Source organism: Bubalus bubalis, chromosome 3 (assembly GCF_019923935.1).
Source record: "Bubalus bubalis isolate 160015118507 breed Murrah chromosome 3, NDDB_SH_1, whole genome shotgun sequence".
Lineage (NCBI taxonomy): Eukaryota > Metazoa > Chordata > Mammalia > Artiodactyla > Bovidae > Bubalus > Bubalus bubalis.
In genome coordinates, this window is record NC_059159.1 from 48390874 (window position 1) to 48412794 (window position 21921).

The following is a 21921-nucleotide window of genomic DNA, read 5'->3' on the forward strand; positions in this document are numbered from 1 at the left end:
GGCTTAAAGAATAGACATTTATTTCACAAAGTTCTAGATGCTGAGAATCTACGATCACGGTGTCAGTAGGAGTTGTATCATCTTGGAGCCTCTTCTCTTGACTTGGAAGTGGCCACCATCTCTCTCTGTGTTCACATGACCTCGTGTTTGTGTGTGGACAGAGAAAGAGACAGAAAGAGCTCTTGGGTGTCTCTTCTCATAAGGTCTCCAATCTTAGGAGATCAAGACCCCCTCCTATGACCTCATTTAACCTTAATGACTTCCTTATAGATCCACACTAAACGTTAGGGCTTCAACTTATGAATTTTGGAGGGACACAAATGTTCAGTCCATAAGACTGGCCCACCAAAATATAAAAGTAAAGGGGGAAATTACAGTTCAAGAATATACTTGATTTAAATTTTAAGTTGATATGTTATAGAACATTAAGTAGAGTGGAGTTGAGAAGTTGATCTGTAAAGACTGTATTTTTCCTAGTTCTGTTTACTTAATGACCTGTGTGTACCTTTAGAAGCAGATTTTGGTCTCTAATGCTCTCACTTAAAGAGAAAATGGCTTTAGTTTTGTTTTATATTGGTTTATAATTTCTTTGTAAAGTGACAATCAACGCTTACTATCATGATTAAAGCTTGATCTGGGATATTCTGAGGACAAAAAAAAATGGCACTTACAATTTTAAAAGATTAAATAATTGTACAGTGCTCTCTGTTCTGCCAAAAATTATTAAGACCCACTAAGTTGCTGTCTGAACTATCTTGGGCATCTCCCAAATCCTGGATCAATGCGACATACAGAAATGTCAAGAATTCTGGAAACAAGAATTCTGCCTCTAATTTGGCCAAGTAGTCCCATCCAGACCACCCTTCTGCAGATTAACTATAGATCCTGGACAAATTTTTTAAAAAATACACTATAGGGTCCAGACTTAGAAGAAACAATAGCCACAGGACAAATGTATTGTTTTTATGGCTTTTAGCCATAGGGCAGGTCACAGTCTGTGCTGTGCAGGGTGATTAAAGCTCCTTTAGAAAACCACTATCCTTCTGGTTGGAAGAATCAGGGGCAGAATTTGGGACAATAGCTGCCAGAAGGAGTTTGGGGAGGAATCCCTGAAAGGAGAGAGCCAGAGAGGGAAGTTCCAGATTCTGTATGTCAGCTCTGCCCAAATCTCTAGCTGACCCATGAATGGAAAAGACAAGTTTCTTCCAACACCAATCAGATTGCCACCCATGGACTCTGACAGAGCAAATCGCCTCATCCCATTTTGGTTTGGAATACTTCTTTATCCTTACGCTGCCACAGAATATGTAGCTGTTGATTCGCTCTGGATGCCAGACAGACAAGAACGTTGTGTAAGATAGCCGGCTCCACCGTGCTTGGATGGATCCCAAACACAATGCTCCTTTCCAGACCTGAGAATCTTCGGACACTGTCCAACACCATGTGATCACCCTCCACGTCACTCTCGTTGGTGAGACACATTATCCTTTTCTTCCTCATTGCTTGCAAGAGCTTCTGCTGGTATTTCTCCACATCTTTTGCGGTGCTGACAAGCACAGCAACATCCTTGGGAGAATAGCCCCTTTCAAAGAGAAGCTTGCAGGTGTCTGCCACGTGCATCACTATTGCATTCAGAGTTAAGTTCTTCTTAATATTTAAGGTTCCCTGAACATCCTGAGCCCATTCAGCTTTAAGGCACATCTTCAGGGGTTCAGGGGGGATGTTACATGGAGGATTTTTCCTGACCTTCTCCAATACATCTTGTAGATATCCAGCTATTTGACCTGCATTGCGTACCACTCTGGTGAGCTCTTCCCTTGGATACTGGGCTGAGAGAGGAGGGAGGCCGATGCACTCCATGTGGCTGGTCTGAAAGTAGTCCAGAAAGATCCAGAGAATTCTTGGGCAATCCACATCTCTCTGAGTGATGGTTTTCGCCTTTATATACCAGTCCCCATCTTCAGTGCGGAAATTCTGAGCTTCATCGATGATGATATGTTGAATGTATTCAAAGTTATATTTCATGAAGCTCTTCCGGGTCACTGCCTGGCAGATATTTTTGCCCCTGTGAAAATAAAAAAGTCACATCCCACTTTTCTCTTGAGTCAGTAAAGGAAGAAAATGATCATACTCCTACAAATACAGTATTGTTGCCACAGATCATTTTACCATCTTACTCTCAAGAAACAAGGTGATTCAGGTTGTCGGGGATGTGGAGTGAATTTAGATAGAACCTCATTTGCTGACAATAAGATTCAGCTGCTTGGGACTTCCCTGGCCATCCAATGATTAGAACTTGGCCCTTTTGCTGCGATGGGCCTGGATTCGATCCCCTTAAGCCATGTGGTACGGCCAAAAAAAAAAAATCCAACTGCTTACCTGATAAAATTCTTCAAAGGCTTGTTCTCACAAATGTAGAGAATTTCCTGTGTCTCACAGTGAAAAGTGTTCCTGATCTTCTCCATGATCTTTATGGCCATGATCGTCTTCCCTGAGCCAGGTAAGCCATGGATAAACAACTCTTTGCTCTTGCGGAGGTTTTTTGAGAAGATCTTATACTGCTTGGCTGTGAGCAGATTTAAAACCTCACAGCCGAGCTTGTCGCTCAAGAGAGACTGGAAGCCAAGCAAGACGATCACAAGGGACTGCAGCAAAGCTTCCATTTGCTGAGTGTCTGCAAGGTGATAGGAACTGGGGTAATCAATCACAGAGCCTGAACCCGCCGAGGACTGTGCACTGCCCTCGGGACTCAGGTGGAGGACCTCGGTCGTGATACACAGATATTCAGTGTAGCCTCCCATATTCACCAGCTTCTGCTTCAGAGTGAAGGCGGTGTGAGTGCAATAGGACTGCCCCTCTGCGTCTTGCCCCCTGAGGATGGTGTAGAGGATGGGCGGCCTGTTCTGCGCTATCAGCAGAGCATCACAGATGACTCCTTGCTTCTCTTCCAAGTTCAGGTCCACAGCCCAGCTTGTAGAAAGGATTAAAATTCCCTGGGAGGATGGGTCTATTTGCCTATTTATTAATTCCTCCAAACCTTCATTCTGCGAGAACAGTTCCTTCTGGAGAGATTCAGGGGTATATTTCAGACATCCTGGTGTCACTAGATATGAAAAGATTATATGTTTAAGGGCAAAGGTCACATTTTTATGATTAATTGTAATTAATCAAAATTGCAAAATACTTATAAATTGTAATCTTATTATTATAAATTACATATTTTATATACATTCTTTTGCCAACATTAGTATATTACAGTGAAGAAAAAGAAGCCTTGACAGTCTGACACACTTCATCTAAGCCTATATGCTTATTATGTTTATGACCCTGGTAAATTTCTTAACCTAAGACTGTTCCTTCATCTGTAAAACGAACAGAAATCCATGTTTACAAAAATAGCACATCTCTTATGGCAAGGAATAACTGAAATAGCATAAAGTGTGTGCTCATTGTAGCTGGTTGAGAAGTTATTCTTTCCCTTGCTGCTCTTAAAGCCCCTGAATCTCAAAATGCCCCTGAACAGTCCCCACTGATGGAAGTAGGAAAGAGCCCTTCCAAGAAGAAGGTGGTCATTAAATGTCAGTGGAGAAGATGGAGCCATGAGAACTTTACTAGCAGGAAACTCCATGCAGCCCTGCACTGGGAGACCCTGAGATCAGACTCTGAGGTAACTCTGCTGAAGCATCACTCACCCACAGATCTATGTAAGACTGCATCCATAACAAAGAGTCTTCCTTTGACATGAGGGAGCAAGGAGCAATGTTGTGACATGAGAATAAACTTTGCCTGGTAGCGTTTTAAACTTATGTCAATGATCATTTGTTCCAAAGAGGTGGGGGGAGGAATGAGGAGACCATTGTCATTCTGTGGTGGCGGTATCAGATCACATTCTAGAATCTGGATCTGTAGTGTTGATTTCCAGTGAAATTACCCATATTTCATTGGTAGTTGTTTATTGTTCCTTGCCGTGGTGCTTTCTCACTTGTACCAGATGTTTGTTTAACTGGATTTTGTCTGTAACCCGGGTGGTGGTGAGTAGGAGATGGAATCTATGATGAGAAACATCTGGATTTTGGAGATGTTAAAAGGTGGGAGGAGGGCTTCCCTGGTGACTTAGTGGTAAAGAACCCTCCTACCAATGCATAAGACCCAAGTTCGATCCCTGATCCAGGAAGATCCCATATGCTGCGGAGCAGCTAAACCCATGCACCATGACTACTGAGCCTGTGCTCTAGAGGCCGGGAGCCACAGCTACTGAACCCACGGTGCCACGACTACTGAAGCCTGAGCACCTAGAGCCCGTGCTCTACGACAAAAGAAGCCACCATGATGAGAAGCCCACGCACTGCCGCTAGAGAGTAGCCCTCACTTGCCACAACTAGAGAAAAGCCTGAGCAGCAACAAGACCCATCAGAGCCAAAAATAAATAAATAAATATTTAAAAGATGGGGGGAAACATGCATCGTTGGATAGACAGAAGATATAAGGATACGTTTTAACATGCAGCTTTAGAAACCAAACCAAAAGGAAGTATAAAATAAGAAAACACATCATTTGTTGATTATACCCGGGAGTTGACATGCATGTGTGGTTCTCACAATTTTGCAAGGCAGATATAATGACTGTTCTCTTTTTCATATGAGTAAATGGGAACACAAACAGGTCAAGTGTCTGGCCCATGGTCACATCACTGGGAAGTGGCAGAGCCGAGGGCTGGACCCAGTGGTGTCTCAGACACCAGACCCTCTCGCTGTCTCTACTGCACAGCCCTGCAAGCCACACAGACTACCCCTGCTGCTAAGTGGAGCATGTCACTAAAGCATTTGATGTTCATAGCACCTCCCCCTCATCAAATAGCTTTTATTTTTCTTTAATTACATAATGGGATATGCTTCCCAAGGAAATTATGTGGAGACAATGTGTCCCTTTCATTTCTTTGATATTCTACATGGCACTTAATCAATGACAGGGGCCAGACTAGGTGTCAATAAAATGTCAACCACTCCATGTGCACCAGACTAATTACCACTCTCCATGTGACTTGGGGCCTCTGTGCCTTTGTGTAGGTGTGCCCTGAGACTCGAATGCCCTCCTGTACTTTTGAAAGTGAAAGTTGCTCAGTCGTGTCCAACTCTTTGCGACCTCATGGACTGTATTGTCCATAGAATTCTGCAGCAGAATACTGGAGTGGGTAGCTGTTCCCTTCTCCAAGGAATCTTCCCAACCCAGGGATCGAATCCAGGTCTCCCATATTGCAGGTGGATTCCTTGGTTGGGGTGCTAGATCCCACATGGTACAACAAAGGTGGAAGATTCTGTGTGCCACAACTAAGACCTGGCTGGATCTTAGAAAAAGCAAGGGAATTCCAAAAAAAACCCTCTACTTTTGACATCTTAGTCCTTCCAGTCCTTCCTGAACCCTCATGTTTGTTCTCTCCTCAGGGTTCTCACAGAACTTCATATCCATACTAAGCACTAATCTCACCATGGATCTAGGGAAATCTTTTGTGTTTGTGTATGTGTGTGAATTTTTTTTTTTTTTTTATATTAGGGAGTCCCTAGAGTCCTGGTGGGTAAGACTGGGCACTCCCAATGCAGGAGGCCTGGGTTCAATCCCTGGTTGGGGAACTAGATCCTGCAAGCATACCACAACTAAAAGTCCACATGCTGCAACCCAGTGCAGCTTAAATAAATAAAATTTAAAAAATAAATGTATTAATTTATTTTTGATTGCATTTGGGTCTTCATTGCTGCACACAGGTTTTTCTCTAGTTGAAGAGGCTACTCTCTAGCTGTGGTACGCTGGCTTCTTATTTTGATGGCGTCTCTAGTTGCAGAACACAAACTCTAGGCATATGGGCTTCAGCAATTATGGCGCATGGGCTCAGTTGCTCCGTGGCATGTGGAATCTTCCCAGACAAGGGATCGAACCTAAGTCCTCTATGTCAGCAGATGGATTCTTAATCACTGTACCACTGGGGAAGTCCAATAAGTAAATATTTTTAAGAGTATTTTATTTTAGAGTATAGTTGATTAACAATGTGTTAGTTTCAGGTGTATAGCAAAGTGATTCTTTTACACAAATATACACATGTCTAGCGTCTATTCTTTTTCAAAACCTTCTCCCATTTAGGCTGTTACACAATATTAAGCAGAGTTCCCTGTGCTATGCAGTAGATGGTCTAGGGAAACCGTTACACACGCATCCCTGAAGTATCTGGACTGATGGCTCTTCCAACTACAAGAAATCAGGTGAGGGCACCTCACAGTTCAGGACCCCAGGATGGAGGTCATTCGGGGCTGGCCGGATCTGACCCAGTACTCTAACCCCTGACTTTCTCTAGTATCCATAATGCCAGGCACAGACAAAATTCCAGAGAGTCATTACATTTCTTTCAAGAAACATTTATAGTGTTTAATCTGAAGCTAAACTACTGTCAATCAATAGTGGATTTCCCTATCCGTAGTATCTGGACTCCCACTGCAAAACTGAAACTGAACTGATTATTTACCACGTTGAGAGTTCAGAATCTAATAATAGCAGACCCTGAAAATGAAAATTTGCTTTAAAAAATAGTTCTAACTAGGTAATACATCCACATAGTCCAAATACCAAAACACTTCTACTCCTGTTTGCTCTTTTCCTCCCTCTTCAACTCCATCCTACTCCCCTAACACAGACCTTTTTATTTTTTTGCCAGTTTCTCACCTATTCTTCCAAAACTTCTTCGTGCAAATACAAGCGATTAGCCCTCACATCTTTTTGGCCAGCAATATGTGTGGGAGATCTTTCTATACAAGTGCCAAGAACTTCCTTGTTTTTTTTTTTCCACATTTGTCTAACATGCCATCTTACGGATGTGACATAAGTCCCTGTTGATGGGTTCTTGTGTGTTTGCTCCAACTTTTTAAAAATAAATATTTATTTACCTAGCTGTGTAGGGTCCTAGATGCAGAATGTGGGACCTTTCATCACAAACCATGGATTCTCCAGTTGCTCCGTGGCATATGAAATCCCAGTTCCCTGACCAGAGATGGAACTTGCAACCCCAATGCTACAAGGCAGGCTCTCAACCACTGGACCACCAAGGAAGCCCCTGTCTCAACCTTTTGCTATTACAAGAATATTACAATGAGAGCACTCTCATTTCCTCAATCCTCAGTCGTGTCTGACTCTTTGAGACCTTATGGACTGTAGTCCACCAGGCTCCTCTGTCTATGGGATTTCCCAGGCAAGAATTCTGGAGTGTGTTGCCATTTCCTCCTACAGGAGATCTTGCCTGCACAGGGATCAAACCATGTCTTCTGCATTGGTAGGCAGATTCTTTACCACTGAGCCACCTGGAAAGCCCATTACAATGAGTAACCTTGTACATAGACTTGGACATTTAGTGTGCATAGAGGTATACATAAAGTATAAACTCCCAGGAACTCCCTGGCAGTCCAGTGATTAAGACTCAGCACTTTCACTGGCGAGGAGCTGGATTTGATCCCGAGTCAGGGAACTAAGATCCCACAAGCCATGTGGTATGGCCAAAATAATAATAATTTTAAAAGTCCCAGCAGTGGGATTACTGGATAAAAGGGTAAATGCATCTGTCCTTCTGGTAGATATTGCCAAATTGTCTTCCATGGTTGTACCAATAGGTATCTCTGCCAGTAATGAATGGGAAGACTTGCATAGCATAGCATACAAATGCCGTGAAATAGCAGTATAGCATACAAATGATAATATCAGATTTTTTTTTTTATAATCCAGTAGATACAAATGATAGCTTGTTTAAATTTACATGTCTTATTTTGATTACTGTTAGGCATCTTTTCAAATGTTTGAAAGCCATTTGAATTTTATTTGCTCTGAACTACGTTGATTTTTCTGTTAAGTTGTTCTTTATCCTTATCAACTTTGGGAAGCTTTTTTTATATGAGAGGCATTGGCCCTCTGTAATATCAGTTGCAAATATTTTTCCTAGCTGGTCAATGGCCCTTTGACTTTGTACTTAGTTGTTTTAACCATGCACACTGCTTATTTTTTTTTAATGTAATCATATATATCAGTATACTTTCATGGCTTCTGGATTTTGAATCTTGATTGTTCTAATCCTCATGCCAAAAGCATAAAGACATTTATGAATGTATTCTTCTAGAAAACTTATGGCTTTGATTTTTTTAAATTCTTGATTGATTTAGAGCTTATATTGGTATACAGTATAAATCACGAATCTATCTTTTTAAAAATAAATTACCACCCAGTTATCCCAATGTCTCTTTATTGAAACATCCCCATTCTTCTCCCTTAGTTGAGAGACCAGTTCCATCACAAACTAAATTCTGATATGTGTTTGCATCTATTATCAGATCTTCTATTCTGTACCCTTGATCTAATTATATGCCAATATAACTCTGTTTCTATTTGAGGCTTTATAGTGATTTCATATCTGGAGTGCCCTTCTTTATTCTCTTCTTTTTCAGATTTTTATTTCCTGGCTCTTCTTACTTATTTTTTCACTGGAACTCTAAGTTCCAGTGAAGTTAAGTTACTCTCCAGATTAAGTTAATCTCTTGGTTTTTTTTTTTTAAATTAATATCTCACTAAGTTTATAAAATAACTTAGAGAAAATTGACAGCTTTCTTCCCTTCAAAAATATAACATGTTTTTCCATTTTATTTTTCTTCTGTGTCCTTCAATATTATTTAAAATTTTTTCTCAGATCAGCTTATCTTAGATATTTGAACTTTTTGCTGCTATTGAAAATTGGGTATTTTCTTTGATTGTTTGTTATATTAGGAAACTATGTGCTTCATATAATGTTATTAATATAACTATTGGTATTCAATCCAAATTCTTCTATTGTTTATAATAGTTTTCCATTGGATTCTCTTGAATATGATCCTATGTTCTTCAGTTTTTATCCCTTTAATTTCTTTCTCTTATTTAATGGCATTGGCTAATTAATACTGCACAAAAGTTGTAGTAGTGCACATAATGCTTTTGTTCCCAAATTTAATAGAATGCTTCTCATATCTCCCTATTAACATAATGGTCTTTGGGGGATATTGATAGATATAGATATCAATACATAGATATAAATATAATATTAAAGAATTATCTATGGGTTCCTATTTTCTTGTCTTCTAAAAATTAAAATGTATATTCATGCTTTTCAAATGCTTTTTCAGTATATAAGAGGACAAGCATAAAATTTTCTGCATGAAGAAATGGTGGATTATAATAATTACTCTCTTAATGTTGATCCATCCTTTCATTTCTGGAGTTCTGTCTTTGCATTTTCATTCATAAGGAAGATTAGTCTGAGTTTTCCTTTTGTATGCTATCTCTGTCAAGTTTTGCAATTACTGTTACTCCCATTTAAAATAAACTGGGAATTTTCCTTTTTTATATGACTCTGGAATAATTTGAATAGTGTCTGTTCTTCAAATGTTTGGTATGATTCCTGGAAAATTTATTTTTTATACCAGAATAATAGGTTATCACTCTGTGAGCATAAAGCCCAGTGTTTTGTTTTTAGATATAGTTTATTCAGTGTTAATAAGCTCTACTAAAATAGAATTTATTGAATTTAAAAAATAATTATCAATGCTTATGTTTATTCTTCGATTTAGTACTGTTTATTGTGGACAATTAGTAAAATATAAATTGATATGCAAATGAATGCAAAGAGCTCAACTAGGTAAGGTGAAAAAGAAATCTTAATTGGAACATCATTATCTATTAACTTAATGGTCCTCGATAGACATTTCCACATACATAGGACGCTTCCCTGGTGGCTCAGTGGTAAAGAATCTGCCAGCCAATGCAAGAGACTCAGGTTCAATCCCTGGGTCAGGAAGATTCCCTGGAAGAGGAAATGACAACCCACTCTAGTATTCTTGCCTGGAGAATCCCATGGACAGAGGAGCCTGGCAGGCTACTGTCCGTGGGGTGGCAAAAAAGTTGGACACGACTTAGCTACTAAACAACAACAAAAGGACATTTATGTATCAGATTCTAATGTCAGATGAGCCATTAACTTACTACATATAGCTGATCAAATGGTTTTTCCTCTCCAGAAGTATAGAAAGAGGATAGCAATGGACTTGCAGGTAAAGCCTAACATGTTGGGAGCGAGGAATGAGAACAGATGCTATCCTTGGTCCTGAAACACAATTTTGTGCTGTTCTAAACCCAAACAAAATGGCAACCCACTCCAGTGTTCTTGCCTGGAGAATCCCAGGGACGGGGGGGCCTGGTGGGCTGCCGTCTATGGGGTCGCATAGAGTTGGACACGACTGAAGTGACTTAGCAAACCCAAACATTTGCCTGGAAACTCCCATGGACTGAGGAGCCTGGTAGGCTGCAGTCCATGGGATCACTAAGAGTTGGACACGACTGAGCGACTTCCCTTTGACTTTTCACTTTCATGCATTGGAGAAGGAAATGGCAATCCACTTCAGTGTTCTTGCCTGGAGAATCCCAGGGAAGGGGGAGCTGTCTATGGGGTAGCACAGAGTCAGACACAACTGAAGTGACTAGCAGCAGCAGCAGCAAACCCAAACATGCTTATGCATGTTGTAGTTGATCTTCATTGTATTTGTTTTGTGTTCCATCTTGATGTAAATCTTATATCTTCATATTCATAGCTGGCACTCCTCTGGTAAATTCGGTAGAGGAGGGCAGTTTTTTTGCTCTTAGTTCAATGTGTGCCTCTAATTCAACCAGATCAAAAGTTCCCAATATGAATGAGGGTCAGAATACTGTGAGTAGCTTGCAAAAATGAACATTACAAGGTTCTATCTTCAGATATTTTAATTTATGAAGTCTGGAGTGTGGAGCCAGGTATCTGTACTTTTAAAAATAACCAGAAATACTGATGATCAGTCCTATTTAAGAACAAGACCAAAAGGTCTTTAAGGGCAATAATGTTCCTGGATTCTATATGTGATACTGCCTCAGTGATTGAGGTCAGTGAGGGTTCATTTCTAAACTACTTAGCATCAATATGTGTAGCACTATTACCTTGTACACATAGGCTTTGCAGAGTGTACTTTCAGGACTTTAAATAACAAACATAACAGTTTATCTGCCTTCTACTAACACAGAAACTGGCTGGTGTCAAGTAGGCAAACCATTGTTGCTACCTGGAAATAAGAGTTGTTGGAGATCCTTCTTATGTTCCAGACCTTTCTTGGAGTACACTGGTCTGCTCTGAGGAGGGCTGTTAGACAGACTCAGCTGAGATTCAAAGTCTTTGCACACCTGTGTAAGATCTTAACAAAGAAAAGAAATTCATGTTATTCTGGCATGTTAGTTCATCTCTTCACCACTGAAAAAGACTTTATATGAGCGGGTGTATCATATGGCTCTCTAGGCATGACTTGAGACATAATAGCAAGATAACACCCCATTCACCCTATATGGACAAGTGCCTTTATCGCATATGAAAGTTGCCAAATCCATCATAAGAGAGATGTTATCTGAAAGTTTGAATGTGTTTCCATTCAGTATAAGTCTCCACTCTCTGTTTCTCAATAGCATTTTGTTTTTATTTCTTCTATGGTACAGAGCACATTCTTTTAGTACACTTTTCTGTGGTGTAAATATTCCCACCATGGGCAATTTTAAGCTACCAATATGATGTCACTAAATGGAGAGTCAGGGAGACATGCATCATAACATATCATTTTAGAGTAGTTCCATCATGCAGACGGAGAAGGCAATGGCAACCCACTCCAGTACTCTTGCCTGGAAAATCCCATGGACAGAGGAGCCTGGTAGGCTGCAGTCCATGGGGTCACTAAGAGTCGGACATGACTGAGCGACTTCACTTTCACTTTTCACTTTCATGCATTGGAGAAGGACATGGCAACCCACTCCAGTGTTCTTGCCTGGAGAATCCCAGGGACGGGGGAGCCTGGTGGGCTGCCGTCTATGGGGTCACACAGAGTCAGACACGACTGAAGCGACTTAGCAGCAGCAGTAGCAGCATCATGCAGATACAATAGATGTAAGTAACCTCGCACACATCATCTTAAAATGTAGTATTATAAGTAATTGGGTTTTTTATTTACTACATTTGTTTTAAATATAATTTATGGAACTGTATAACTTGATTTTTCTTTGTATAACTTGATTTTTAATAATGACTGTTTAACAACAGGCTCACAACAATCCTGCAAATTTAATAAATCTTTATAAACAGCAAAAAGTCAGTTCCAATACACCACTGCAAGGCAATCATCCCCCCCAAATTTTCTTTTCATCTGACATGGGAAATTGCCCATTATAAGACACTGGACTCAGGCTTGTCATCACCCAGCCAAATTTTCTCCTGTTTGGAAAGTAGGATACTTGAAGATTAAAAAAAAAAACACAGAGTTTAATGGATGTGAGAAGTCAAAGCCATGGCAAATATGTTTAATTGGAGTTTCTGAAGAGGCAGGAAAGACAGGAAGGGAGTTTTTTCCATCTTACCTGGATCTGTATCCATCATCATGCTTAGCCATTCCTTAGTTGTCAGGCTGCAAACATCCTTACCCTTCACCATCCAGGAACTGGGAACGCCCGAGAACACTGCACCACAGAATCGCTTCACTCCAATTACACAAGCATAGCCATATAGCTCTCCCTTGGCTAACACATCCAAGATTTTGACTGTGAAATCTATCTGGCATTGAGATTGGCAAAAATGGACACAAGATAATTTTTGTATTGTTTCTTCTATTTTCTTTTTCAAAGAGGCACGGTCAACATTTTCTTTAGCACATCCCAGAACTTCCCTACTTTTATCATCCACACCAATAACAAGATAGCCTCCGTCAGTGTTTGCAAATGCAGGGATATACTCTAGAATCGTGTCTTTCGTATATTGTTCAATGTGTTTTGTAGCGAACTGCTTAAACTCTATTAATTGAGACTCGGGAAAAGGCATGACTTCACCACGTTCAAAATGGTCTTTTTGAAAAACACAGTAAGTAGGATCCACGTCATGGAGGTCTGGATGTATAACCTTGAAAATTTCACCAACAGGTTCTTTCCCTGAGCTTTTTGCATTTGTTTTCTTGGTTTTCAGGAAATGGAATGCCTTTCTTGAATCCATGAGATACACAGAAGTGCCGGATCTACAGTATAACGAAGAACTCTGGCTACAAATGCGGGGCTTAACAGAAATGTTTTCAAGCAAAGTGTCGCTGCTCCAAGACTTCACAAAAATGTAGTAACAACTCCCTTGTTGCTTTGTCATGAAGAAAGCTTGCAGATTTGAAAACAGAATAAGTGTTCTCAAAGCGTCTTCTAAATCCAGTCCCATCTCCACAAGATTGTCATCGTTGTTTGCCATTTCCAGTTGAATCACTCCTCCTCCTGAATTTAATAAAGCACATGCAGCCTGGATCACTTTCACCTTCTCTTTCTCTCTCTGAACTTTCTGCAGCTTTTTTCTGTTACTTTCACCAAGAGTTACTTTTCCTACATTGATGACCAAGTCTGGGTAAGATGAATCTACCGTCAAACGTGAATAATGTTTCTCCATGTTTATTCTGCAACTGAAACCATGAAAACACATATCTCATGTTGGTGAAGCAGTAGATTGCATAGCACACAAAAATGCATTTATTAATTTATTGTAAAGTATGTATAACAGAATCACTTTGTGAAGCATCTATACTTCAATAAAATAAAACTTCTTTAAAGTTTACACTGAGCTGAAAAAAAAAAAAAAGAGTGACTGAGAATGGGAGATGAGAAGTGGTGAGAGGAGACTTGAGAGTCAGAAAAGGGCTTACAACAGTAGAAAGCCCAAGAAGCCTTTTGAGGAAAGGAGTGACGTGAGCACACAGACATTGTAAAAGACACATTACTGAGGAACGGATCCATAGTTGCCAAGGGTTATGGGGAGGGAAGGGGTAACTACAAGGGTAACACAGTGGAGTTTGCTGGGGTGAGGAAACTGTTCTGTATCCTGATTGTGGTTGTAATTACATGAATCCATGTGCTAGAAATCATAGAACTGTACACCCCAAAAGTAAATTTTATTGCATGATTAATTTTTAAGAGCAGAGGGCACATTATTGACAGGTGGAGAACTAATTAGAGAGGAGTAAACCAGTAGGGATGGTTTTGCAGTAACCTGAGTGAGAGAGAGAGATGATGGTAGCCTGCACCACGGTAGGTAGGGGCCATGAGAATGAAGAAGCGTGAATATTTCCGAGAGACATTTAGAAAATATTGATAAAAGTTAACACGGCTCTGTATTGACCAGGTAGAGATCAGGAGAAAGGATTAAAATTTAGTAACTGGATTTTTGGCTTGGGCAATTGAGTGGTTAGCAGTACCACTTATTAGCAAAAAAAAAAATCAATGATTATTGAAGGTGGGTGATTGATAAATGGAGATTCACTCTCCTATTCTCACCTTCTCTCTACCTCTGTGTATATTTGAAAAATGTCTAAATAAGTTTTAAAATTGATTTCATCCATTAGCTGGGTGGTGGGCAAACTGGTGTTCATTATATTGTTCTCTATTTTTTTCCTGTAAATTTGAAATTACTCATGACATAAAAAAGAAAACTTTTACCTCCAAAAATTTTTAAAGGAAAGTAGGGCATCTGAAGGCAATGGCACCCCACTCCAGTACTCTTGCCTGGAAAATCCCATGGACAGAGGAGCCTGGTAGGCTGCAGTCCATGGAAAGGGTCAGACACGACTGAGCAACTTCACTTTCACTTTTCACTTTCATGCATTGGAGAAGGAAATGGCAGCCCACTCCAGTATTCTTGTCTGGAGAATCCCAGGGACGGGGGAGCCTGGTGGGCTGCTGTCTATGGGGTCGCACAGAGTCAGACACAACTGAAGTGACTTAGCAGCAGCAGCAGCAGCAGCAGGGCATATGAATTTGGAGTAACAAAGTAGTTGAACTTTTGGACTATGCATTCTAACAAAACAAAGATGGCCAGGGCAGAGGGTGGCTCTGAGAAATGGGGAACAAGAAGGATAATGGATTCTAAGACTTTATGATGCCAAAAAACTTGTATTTGGGAGTGATTGAGCAAATCAACAAAACTCAACAGTACCACAGTGAGAAGAGAGCTTTTAAGACTCAGGGTTGTGTTGCAACCTAGACAGTAACTTTTTTTTTTCTTTCTTTTGCTTGATTATATACTGAAGCATGACATTGAAATATTTCCTTTATTAATTTTTTTAGCACAGGAAACATTTAATGGGCACTCACCAAGGGCACACTAACCGCTGTGAAAGACACAAGGAGTGTGACTATTGGAGATTTATGGTTTAGGGTCCATCGAATTACCATGATGTGGTTTAAATGGTATGTGGAGAAAAATCCATAGCCCTAAATGTCTGTTATGGTAAGAGAGAGAATTTAAATAAAATGATTTGCATCAACATTTAAAGAATTTAGGAAAAAGAACCAGGTCACAAAAGAACAGGAATAACAGATGGACAGGCAGAAGAAAGTTGGAAAATTAAAAAGGAATTATTTGATTAACAAGATTGAGAGTTATTTTCTTATTTGTTTTGCTTTTTGCTTGTTTGATTTTTGTTTTTTAGATGAACCACTAGCATTTTGTTTATTTATTTTAAATTTTATTGAAGTATAGTTTATTACAATGTTGGGTAAGTTTCAGGTATACAGCAAAGTGACTCAGTTATACATATACAGATATCATTCTTTTTCAGATTCTTTTCCCATATAAGGTATTACAGAATATTGAGTAGAGTTCCCTGTGCTAAACAGTAGGTCCTTGTCAATTATCTATTTTACATATAGTAGTATGTGTATGTTAATCCCAAGCTCCTAGCATCTTTATTATTTAAAAAGAGCTCTGAACAAATAGAAGGGTTGTTGATACAGGTGTGGCAAGGAAACAGAATTCTGAGCAGTAAATTATTGGAAGGCCAGGTCATTCACAATCTTACTCATTTGTCTGATATGTTCCTTGTGATATATTTTATATTTATAAATATCTTATTCTATATCTTATAACCTTTAAGGTGTTCTTGTCAGGTTATTTATGCAAAATGCTATTGGAAACATTTGGGCAAATGTTTATTCATATGGATATTTGCTCTCAAGTATTGTGTTTGCATGTGTGCTCAGTCGTGTCCAATTCTTTGTGACCCCATGGACTGCAGCCAGATTCCTCTGTCCATGGAATTTTCTAGGCAAGAATACTGGAGTGGGTTGCCATGTCCTACTCCAGGGGATCTTCCAAACTCAGGGAATTGAACCCGCGTCTCCTGCATTGGCAGGCAGATTCATCACCACTGAGCCACCTGGGAAGCCTACTAATATCAGCAACTGATATCATATCAGCAACTGCCTTTTATTATCTAGTAAGCCTGGATTATTTTATACGGCATAGAAAGCTTGAGAACTCCTAATACTCTCTTCTCCCTTTAAGACCTGAAAGAAAAGCAATAAAGGGAAATGTCTGGTAGATTTCTTCTTAAATAGGCAGAAAAGCAAAATTGGTTTGATTTAAAAATTGAGGGCTCAGATAAATCAATAGCAGAACAAAAGCATCAGGGCAGTTATAAGAAGGAAAATTTTTAAGTGCCTGGCTCCATTGTGTTTACTGGTGAGCTTTTTTAAATTTCAAAATGATATAATTTCCACATTATTAGATATAAAGTGTTTGACACATGAAAAACTAGGGCCTGCTACAAAATTCAGTATTGTCATATATTTCATGAACAACATTGTGACACTGAATAATTCTTTCACCTATTTTTCCTTTATCTCTTATGATCTTAATAATATTACAGATTTTTTAAAACATTGTAAGCATCAGATTAAGAGTTTTGCATTCTGCTTTTATCATTAACATTTCTGTAAACCTTTGAAGTCATTATATTTCTAATTATATGTTTTAAAGACAATAAAACTTTTCATCAAGTACGTATTAATGAACTGGACATTTCTCTATCGTTAAACATTTCTCTTGCTCCCAATTCTTAGCAATAAGCAATACCGCATTTACTTAACAGCTATTTAGTGGACATCTATTATTTGCCAATCACTGTGCTAAATCCAGAGTAGACAGTGGTGAACAAAACAAACGTGGTCCCTGCTCTCAAGATGCTCGTTGCTTACGGAAACTCACTGTTAAGTAAGTGACAACTCAGAATGCCGGGGATGCTTAGAATGGCAACTGTCCTTATATGGCATTTTGAAGGGGGATTGGTTCAGAGAAGGCTTTCTAGAAAAAGGAATATATATTTTGAATTAAGATCTGAAGAATGTAAATGAGGTGAAGAGTTAATTAGGTGAAGAAGGGTGAAAAAAACTTTCCAGAAGGAAGTAGGAAGGAATATGTCAGGTTCAAAGGACGGACTGTCTGAAACACTGAGATGGAGGGACAGAGTGGGAGGAAAAGAAGCTGGAAAGGTGATCAAGAGTCACCGGTACATTGGCTGGCAGGGCGGCCCCTTTAAGGATTCGGACTTTATCCTGAAGGTAATGGGAAGCCACTGGAGGATTTTAAGCAGGAAGGCATAGCATCAGATGTACTGTGTGTGTGTGTGTGTGTATATATATATATATACATACACTTTTTTTTTTTTACAAAGTTCCTTCTAGCTTCAGTGTGGAGAATGAATTGGAAGAGACTAGAGTAGTTGTGGAAGAGAACTTTGGGGATGCTATTTCAATAGTCCAATGAGAAAAGATGGTGATGTGTACCACTAGTGAATGTGGATATGAAGAGAAATAAACAGAGTTGAGAGATATTTAGAAAAATTGAAGGACCTGGTATTTGATGGAAACTCAAGTCCTTATTTGAACTGTTTTTCTTCCTCCCTAACCCAAAAGATAGAAACCAAAACTAGCCACTCACTGCGAGTTTATGACAAATTGCGTCTCAACCTAGGTTAAAACAGGGAGCAACATGCAAAAACCTGCACACAGATGTTTTTAGCAACTTTATTCACAACTTCCCAAGCTTGGAAGCAGTCAACATCCTTCAGCACGTGAATGAGTAAACAAACTGTGGTACACCCAGACAGTGGTATATTATCTACGCTAAAAAGAAATGAGCCATCAAGTCAGGACAGACAAAAAGGAAATTTAAATGCATATTACAAAGTGACAGAGGACAATGTGAAAGGACTGTATGATTTTAACTATATGACATTCTGGAAAAGGCAAAACTGTGGAGACAGTGAAAACATCAGTGGTTGTCAGGAGTTGTGGGAAGGGAAGGATAAACAGGTGGAGAACAGAGGATTTTTGAGGCAGTGGGAATACTCTGCGTAACAGTGTAGTTGTGGTTGCATGTCATGTCATTATACATTTATCCAAACCATGGAATGTACACCAAGCATGAACCATAAAGTAAGCTATGGACTTTGAGTGATCATGATCTTTCAGTGTAAGTTCATCAATTGTAACAAATGTACCACTGTGTTGCTGGGTGGGTAGGTGGGGGGTGGGTGTTGATGATAGGAAGGTAATGCCAGTGTAGGGGCAAGGGAATCTTAGGTATATGGGAAATCTCTGTACTCTCCTCTCAATTTTGCTGTGAGCCATGGATTTCCATGAAGTTCAGTGGTGGTTAAGACTCCATGCTTCCAATACCCAAAAGAGTTGAGTGCTGCTGCTGCTGCTGCTAAGTCGCATCAGTTGTGTCCGACTCTGTGCGACCCCATAAATGGCAGCCCACCAGGCTCCCCGGTCCCTGGGATTCTCCAGGCAAGAACACTGGAGTGGGTTGCCATTTCCTTCTCCAATGCATGCAAGTGAAAAGTGAAAGTGAAGTCGCTCAGTCGTGTCCGACTCCCAGCGACCGCATGGACGGCAGCCTACCAGGCTCCTCCATCCATGGGATTTTCCAGGCAAGAGTGCTGGAGTGGGGTGCCATTGCCTTCTCCAAAGAGTTGAGTACCTGTCCTCAAAAATCTGCACATGAATGTTCATAGTAGCTTTGCTCATGATTACAAAAATTTGGAAGCAACCAAGATGTTTTTCAACTGATGAATGGGTAAACTATGTAAGGAGATAACAGTCTTTTTTTAAAGCACTATTTGTAACACCAAGTTTTGGAAGTAGCCTGTCTACCAATAATAGAATAAGGAAATAAAACATGGTAATATTTACTGAAAAGGATGTTGTGAACCACTTTAAGAGAATAAACTAAGACACACACAATGACATAGATATCAGAAACAAAATACAGAGTTTAAAAAATCAAGTTGCAGGGGGGCGGTCCTAAGATGGCGGAGGAATAGGAGGGGCGACCACTTTCTCCCGCACAAATTCATCAAAAGAACATTTAAACGCTGAGTAAATACCACAAAACAACTTCTGAATGCCGGCAGAGGACATCAGGCACCCAGAAAAGCAGCCCAGTGTCTTCAAAAGGAGGTAGGAAAAAATATAAAAGACAAAAAAAAAAGGAGAGACAAAAGAGGTAGGGACGGAGTCTCAGGAAGGGAGTCTTAAAAAGAGAGAAGTTTCCAAACACCAGGAAACACTCTCACTGCCGAAGTCTGTGGCGAGCCTTGGAACCACAGAGGGCAACATAACTGGGAGGAAAAATAAATAAATAACTAAAACCCACAGATTACATGCCCAACTGTAACTCCCCCAGTGGAGAAGCAGCGCAGACGCCTGCACCCGCCACTAGCAAGCGGGGGCTGGGCAGGGAGGCGCGGGCTGCATGGCTTAGAGTAAGAACCGGGCCTGAATGCCCCAAGGCATTCATTCCCTTCTGAGGGAACTAACTGCGGCTAGCAAACCAGACTGTGGGATAGCTACCACGCGAAAAGCCCTAACCTAAGACACCGCCAGGCCCGCTCACAGAACAAAGGACTGAACAGAGCTAGCCCGCTGCAGACCATCCCCCTTTTTTAGCACTCGTTTCAGCTCTTCCACCCTCCCTCCTCACCACTCTACGTGTTCTTCGAGTGCGTGCGTGCGTGTAGATTTGGAAATGATAGTCTAGGAAGGGAAGTAGAGCCTCTGCATGTGGGCCCAAGGGGAAGAATGGAATGGGGAAGGTTGTAAGCACCCGGGGCTGAGAAAATTGCAACTCACAAAACAAAACAGACCCTAGAGAGAGGAGACCCACAACCTCAGACAGGACTGCCCCAGGCATTATGATATCTTGTATGTCACAGGGCAAGACTCAAACCAGATAACCATAAAGCCCACATCCTGTTCATGATTCAGTTACCTCCTTTGACTTATTTCTTTCCTTCATGTTCAGTACTGTAGGCATAGTCTCTGGTAATTTGTCCTTATTTAATTTGGGTCTAAAAAAATCATTTTAGGGCTTCCCTCATGGCTCAGTGGTAAAGAATCTGCCTGCCAGTGCAGAAGACACAGGTTAAATCCCTGATCCAGAAAGTTCGCACGTGCCGCAGAGCAACTAAACCCATGTGCCAAAACTACTGAGACTATGTTCTAGAACCCGGGAGGTGCAACTACGGAGCCCACACACTGCAACAGATAGGGACAGAATGAAGGGACAAAATAGGTGATTAAATAGTTCCACTGCTGCTGCCAAGTCGCTTCAGTCGTGTCCGACTCTGTGCGACCCCATAGATGGCAGCCCACCAGGCTCCCCAGTCCCTGGGATTCTCCAGGCAAGAACACTGGAGTGGGTTGCCATTTCCTTCTCCAATGCGTGAAAGTGGAAAGTGAAAGTGAAGTCGCTCAGTTGTGTCCTACTCTTAGCGACCCCATGGACAGCGGCCTACTGGGCTCTCCGCCCATGGGATTTTCCAGGCAAGAGTACTGGAGGGGGTTGCCATTGCCTTCTCCGGTCAGTTCCACTAGGGGATTGTAAATAAAAGAATATGGGAGACTCATAAGTTAATGATTACTCAAGAGAGCAGGTGAGTTTAACCATAAAACCAAGCAGGCTTGCTTAACAGTGAACTCATGCAAGAGAAGCAGGGGACATGCCCCCAAACAATAAAACAGTGGTGGCAGGAGACCCACATCCTGCCCAGTGAGTTCAGGACATTAATGATCCCTAGGACATTCTCTCTGCACACATGAAAAACCAGGAATTTGTAGACCTAGCTTGACCACGCAGGGACAAGAAAACTCCCCTGCTCAACCTGGAGAAGGAATTAATTGTAAAAATATGACGTCTACTCAAGAAGGACAGAGAAGGTCTTCTCTCCTTCCCCACTTTTCCTTTGATTATAAAATGTAGCCCAGTAAGTTCTCGGAGTGCGGCATTTCTTGCTTGCCCTCTTCTAAGCCTCCAAAGTGCCTATTCTAATAAATCACTTCTTATGTACCACTTTGCTCTCCCTGAACTCTTCTCTGCACTGAGAACATAAAAGAGTGTGGTATGGGAGCTCTTCAGCGCCCCCCCTAAAATATTTCACCGATCAGTTTCACAACTCCTGAAGCCTGTGTGCCCTAGAGTCCATGCTGTGCACCAAAGAGAAGCCACCACCACAGAGAAGCCTGTGCACTGCAAGAAGAATAGCACTCACCCGCTGCAACTAGAGAAAGCCCTCACAGCACAGCCAAAAATTAAATAAATAAATAAATTCTAAGAAATCACCTACGACTGCAGTGATAAAAGCATATTTATATTGTAAAGATGAGTGTGGCAACTGATTTCTAGGACGTACTCAGAACGTCTGTAGGTGTTGCCTATGTCTAGTAAAATATATACCTACTGTCGCAGGTGACTTTTTTCCTATTACAGATTGGCAAATATTTTTCAAACATCCACTTGCTGAATTATTCATAATCATACATTCGTTTGTTCCCCATCTCCAAAAAGAAAAAGCAATTTGTTAAAGCTGGGCAAGTTAATTTCCAGTGCTTTTGATAAATGTTGGTAAACAAAATAATCAAACTTTTTACACACTTGCAAAAAATAACCTGGAAAATCCAATGAGGTCCGAGCTCCTGGGTTAACGTATTTAAGTTTTTCCTGAA

At 40.6% G+C, this 21921-nt stretch overlaps 1 protein-coding gene across 2 annotated transcripts in view; it reads right to left on the minus strand.

Annotated features, from left to right (window-relative positions):
- Positions 1-21921, minus strand: part of LOC102396153 (schlafen family member 11) — a 23911-nt gene continuing 1990 nt past the window's right edge. Inside the window, exons 1-5 of one of the 2 annotated variants that reach the window (XM_025281090.3) lie at positions 21851-21916; positions 12472-13541; positions 11139-11267; positions 2380-3103; positions 1-2065 (exon numbers count right to left, since the gene is read on the minus strand). In XM_025281090.3, the coding sequence (XP_025136875.3) occupies positions 1255-2065; positions 2380-3103; positions 11139-11267; positions 12472-13528 (2721 nt within the window). In that variant the 5' untranslated portion in view covers positions 13529-13541; positions 21851-21916 and the 3' untranslated portion in view covers positions 1-1254. Of the gene's footprint in view, positions 2066-2379; positions 3104-11138; positions 11268-12471; positions 13542-21850; positions 21917-21921 lie in introns of those variants that run through there. The other variant, XM_006056225.4, reaches the window with a different exon arrangement.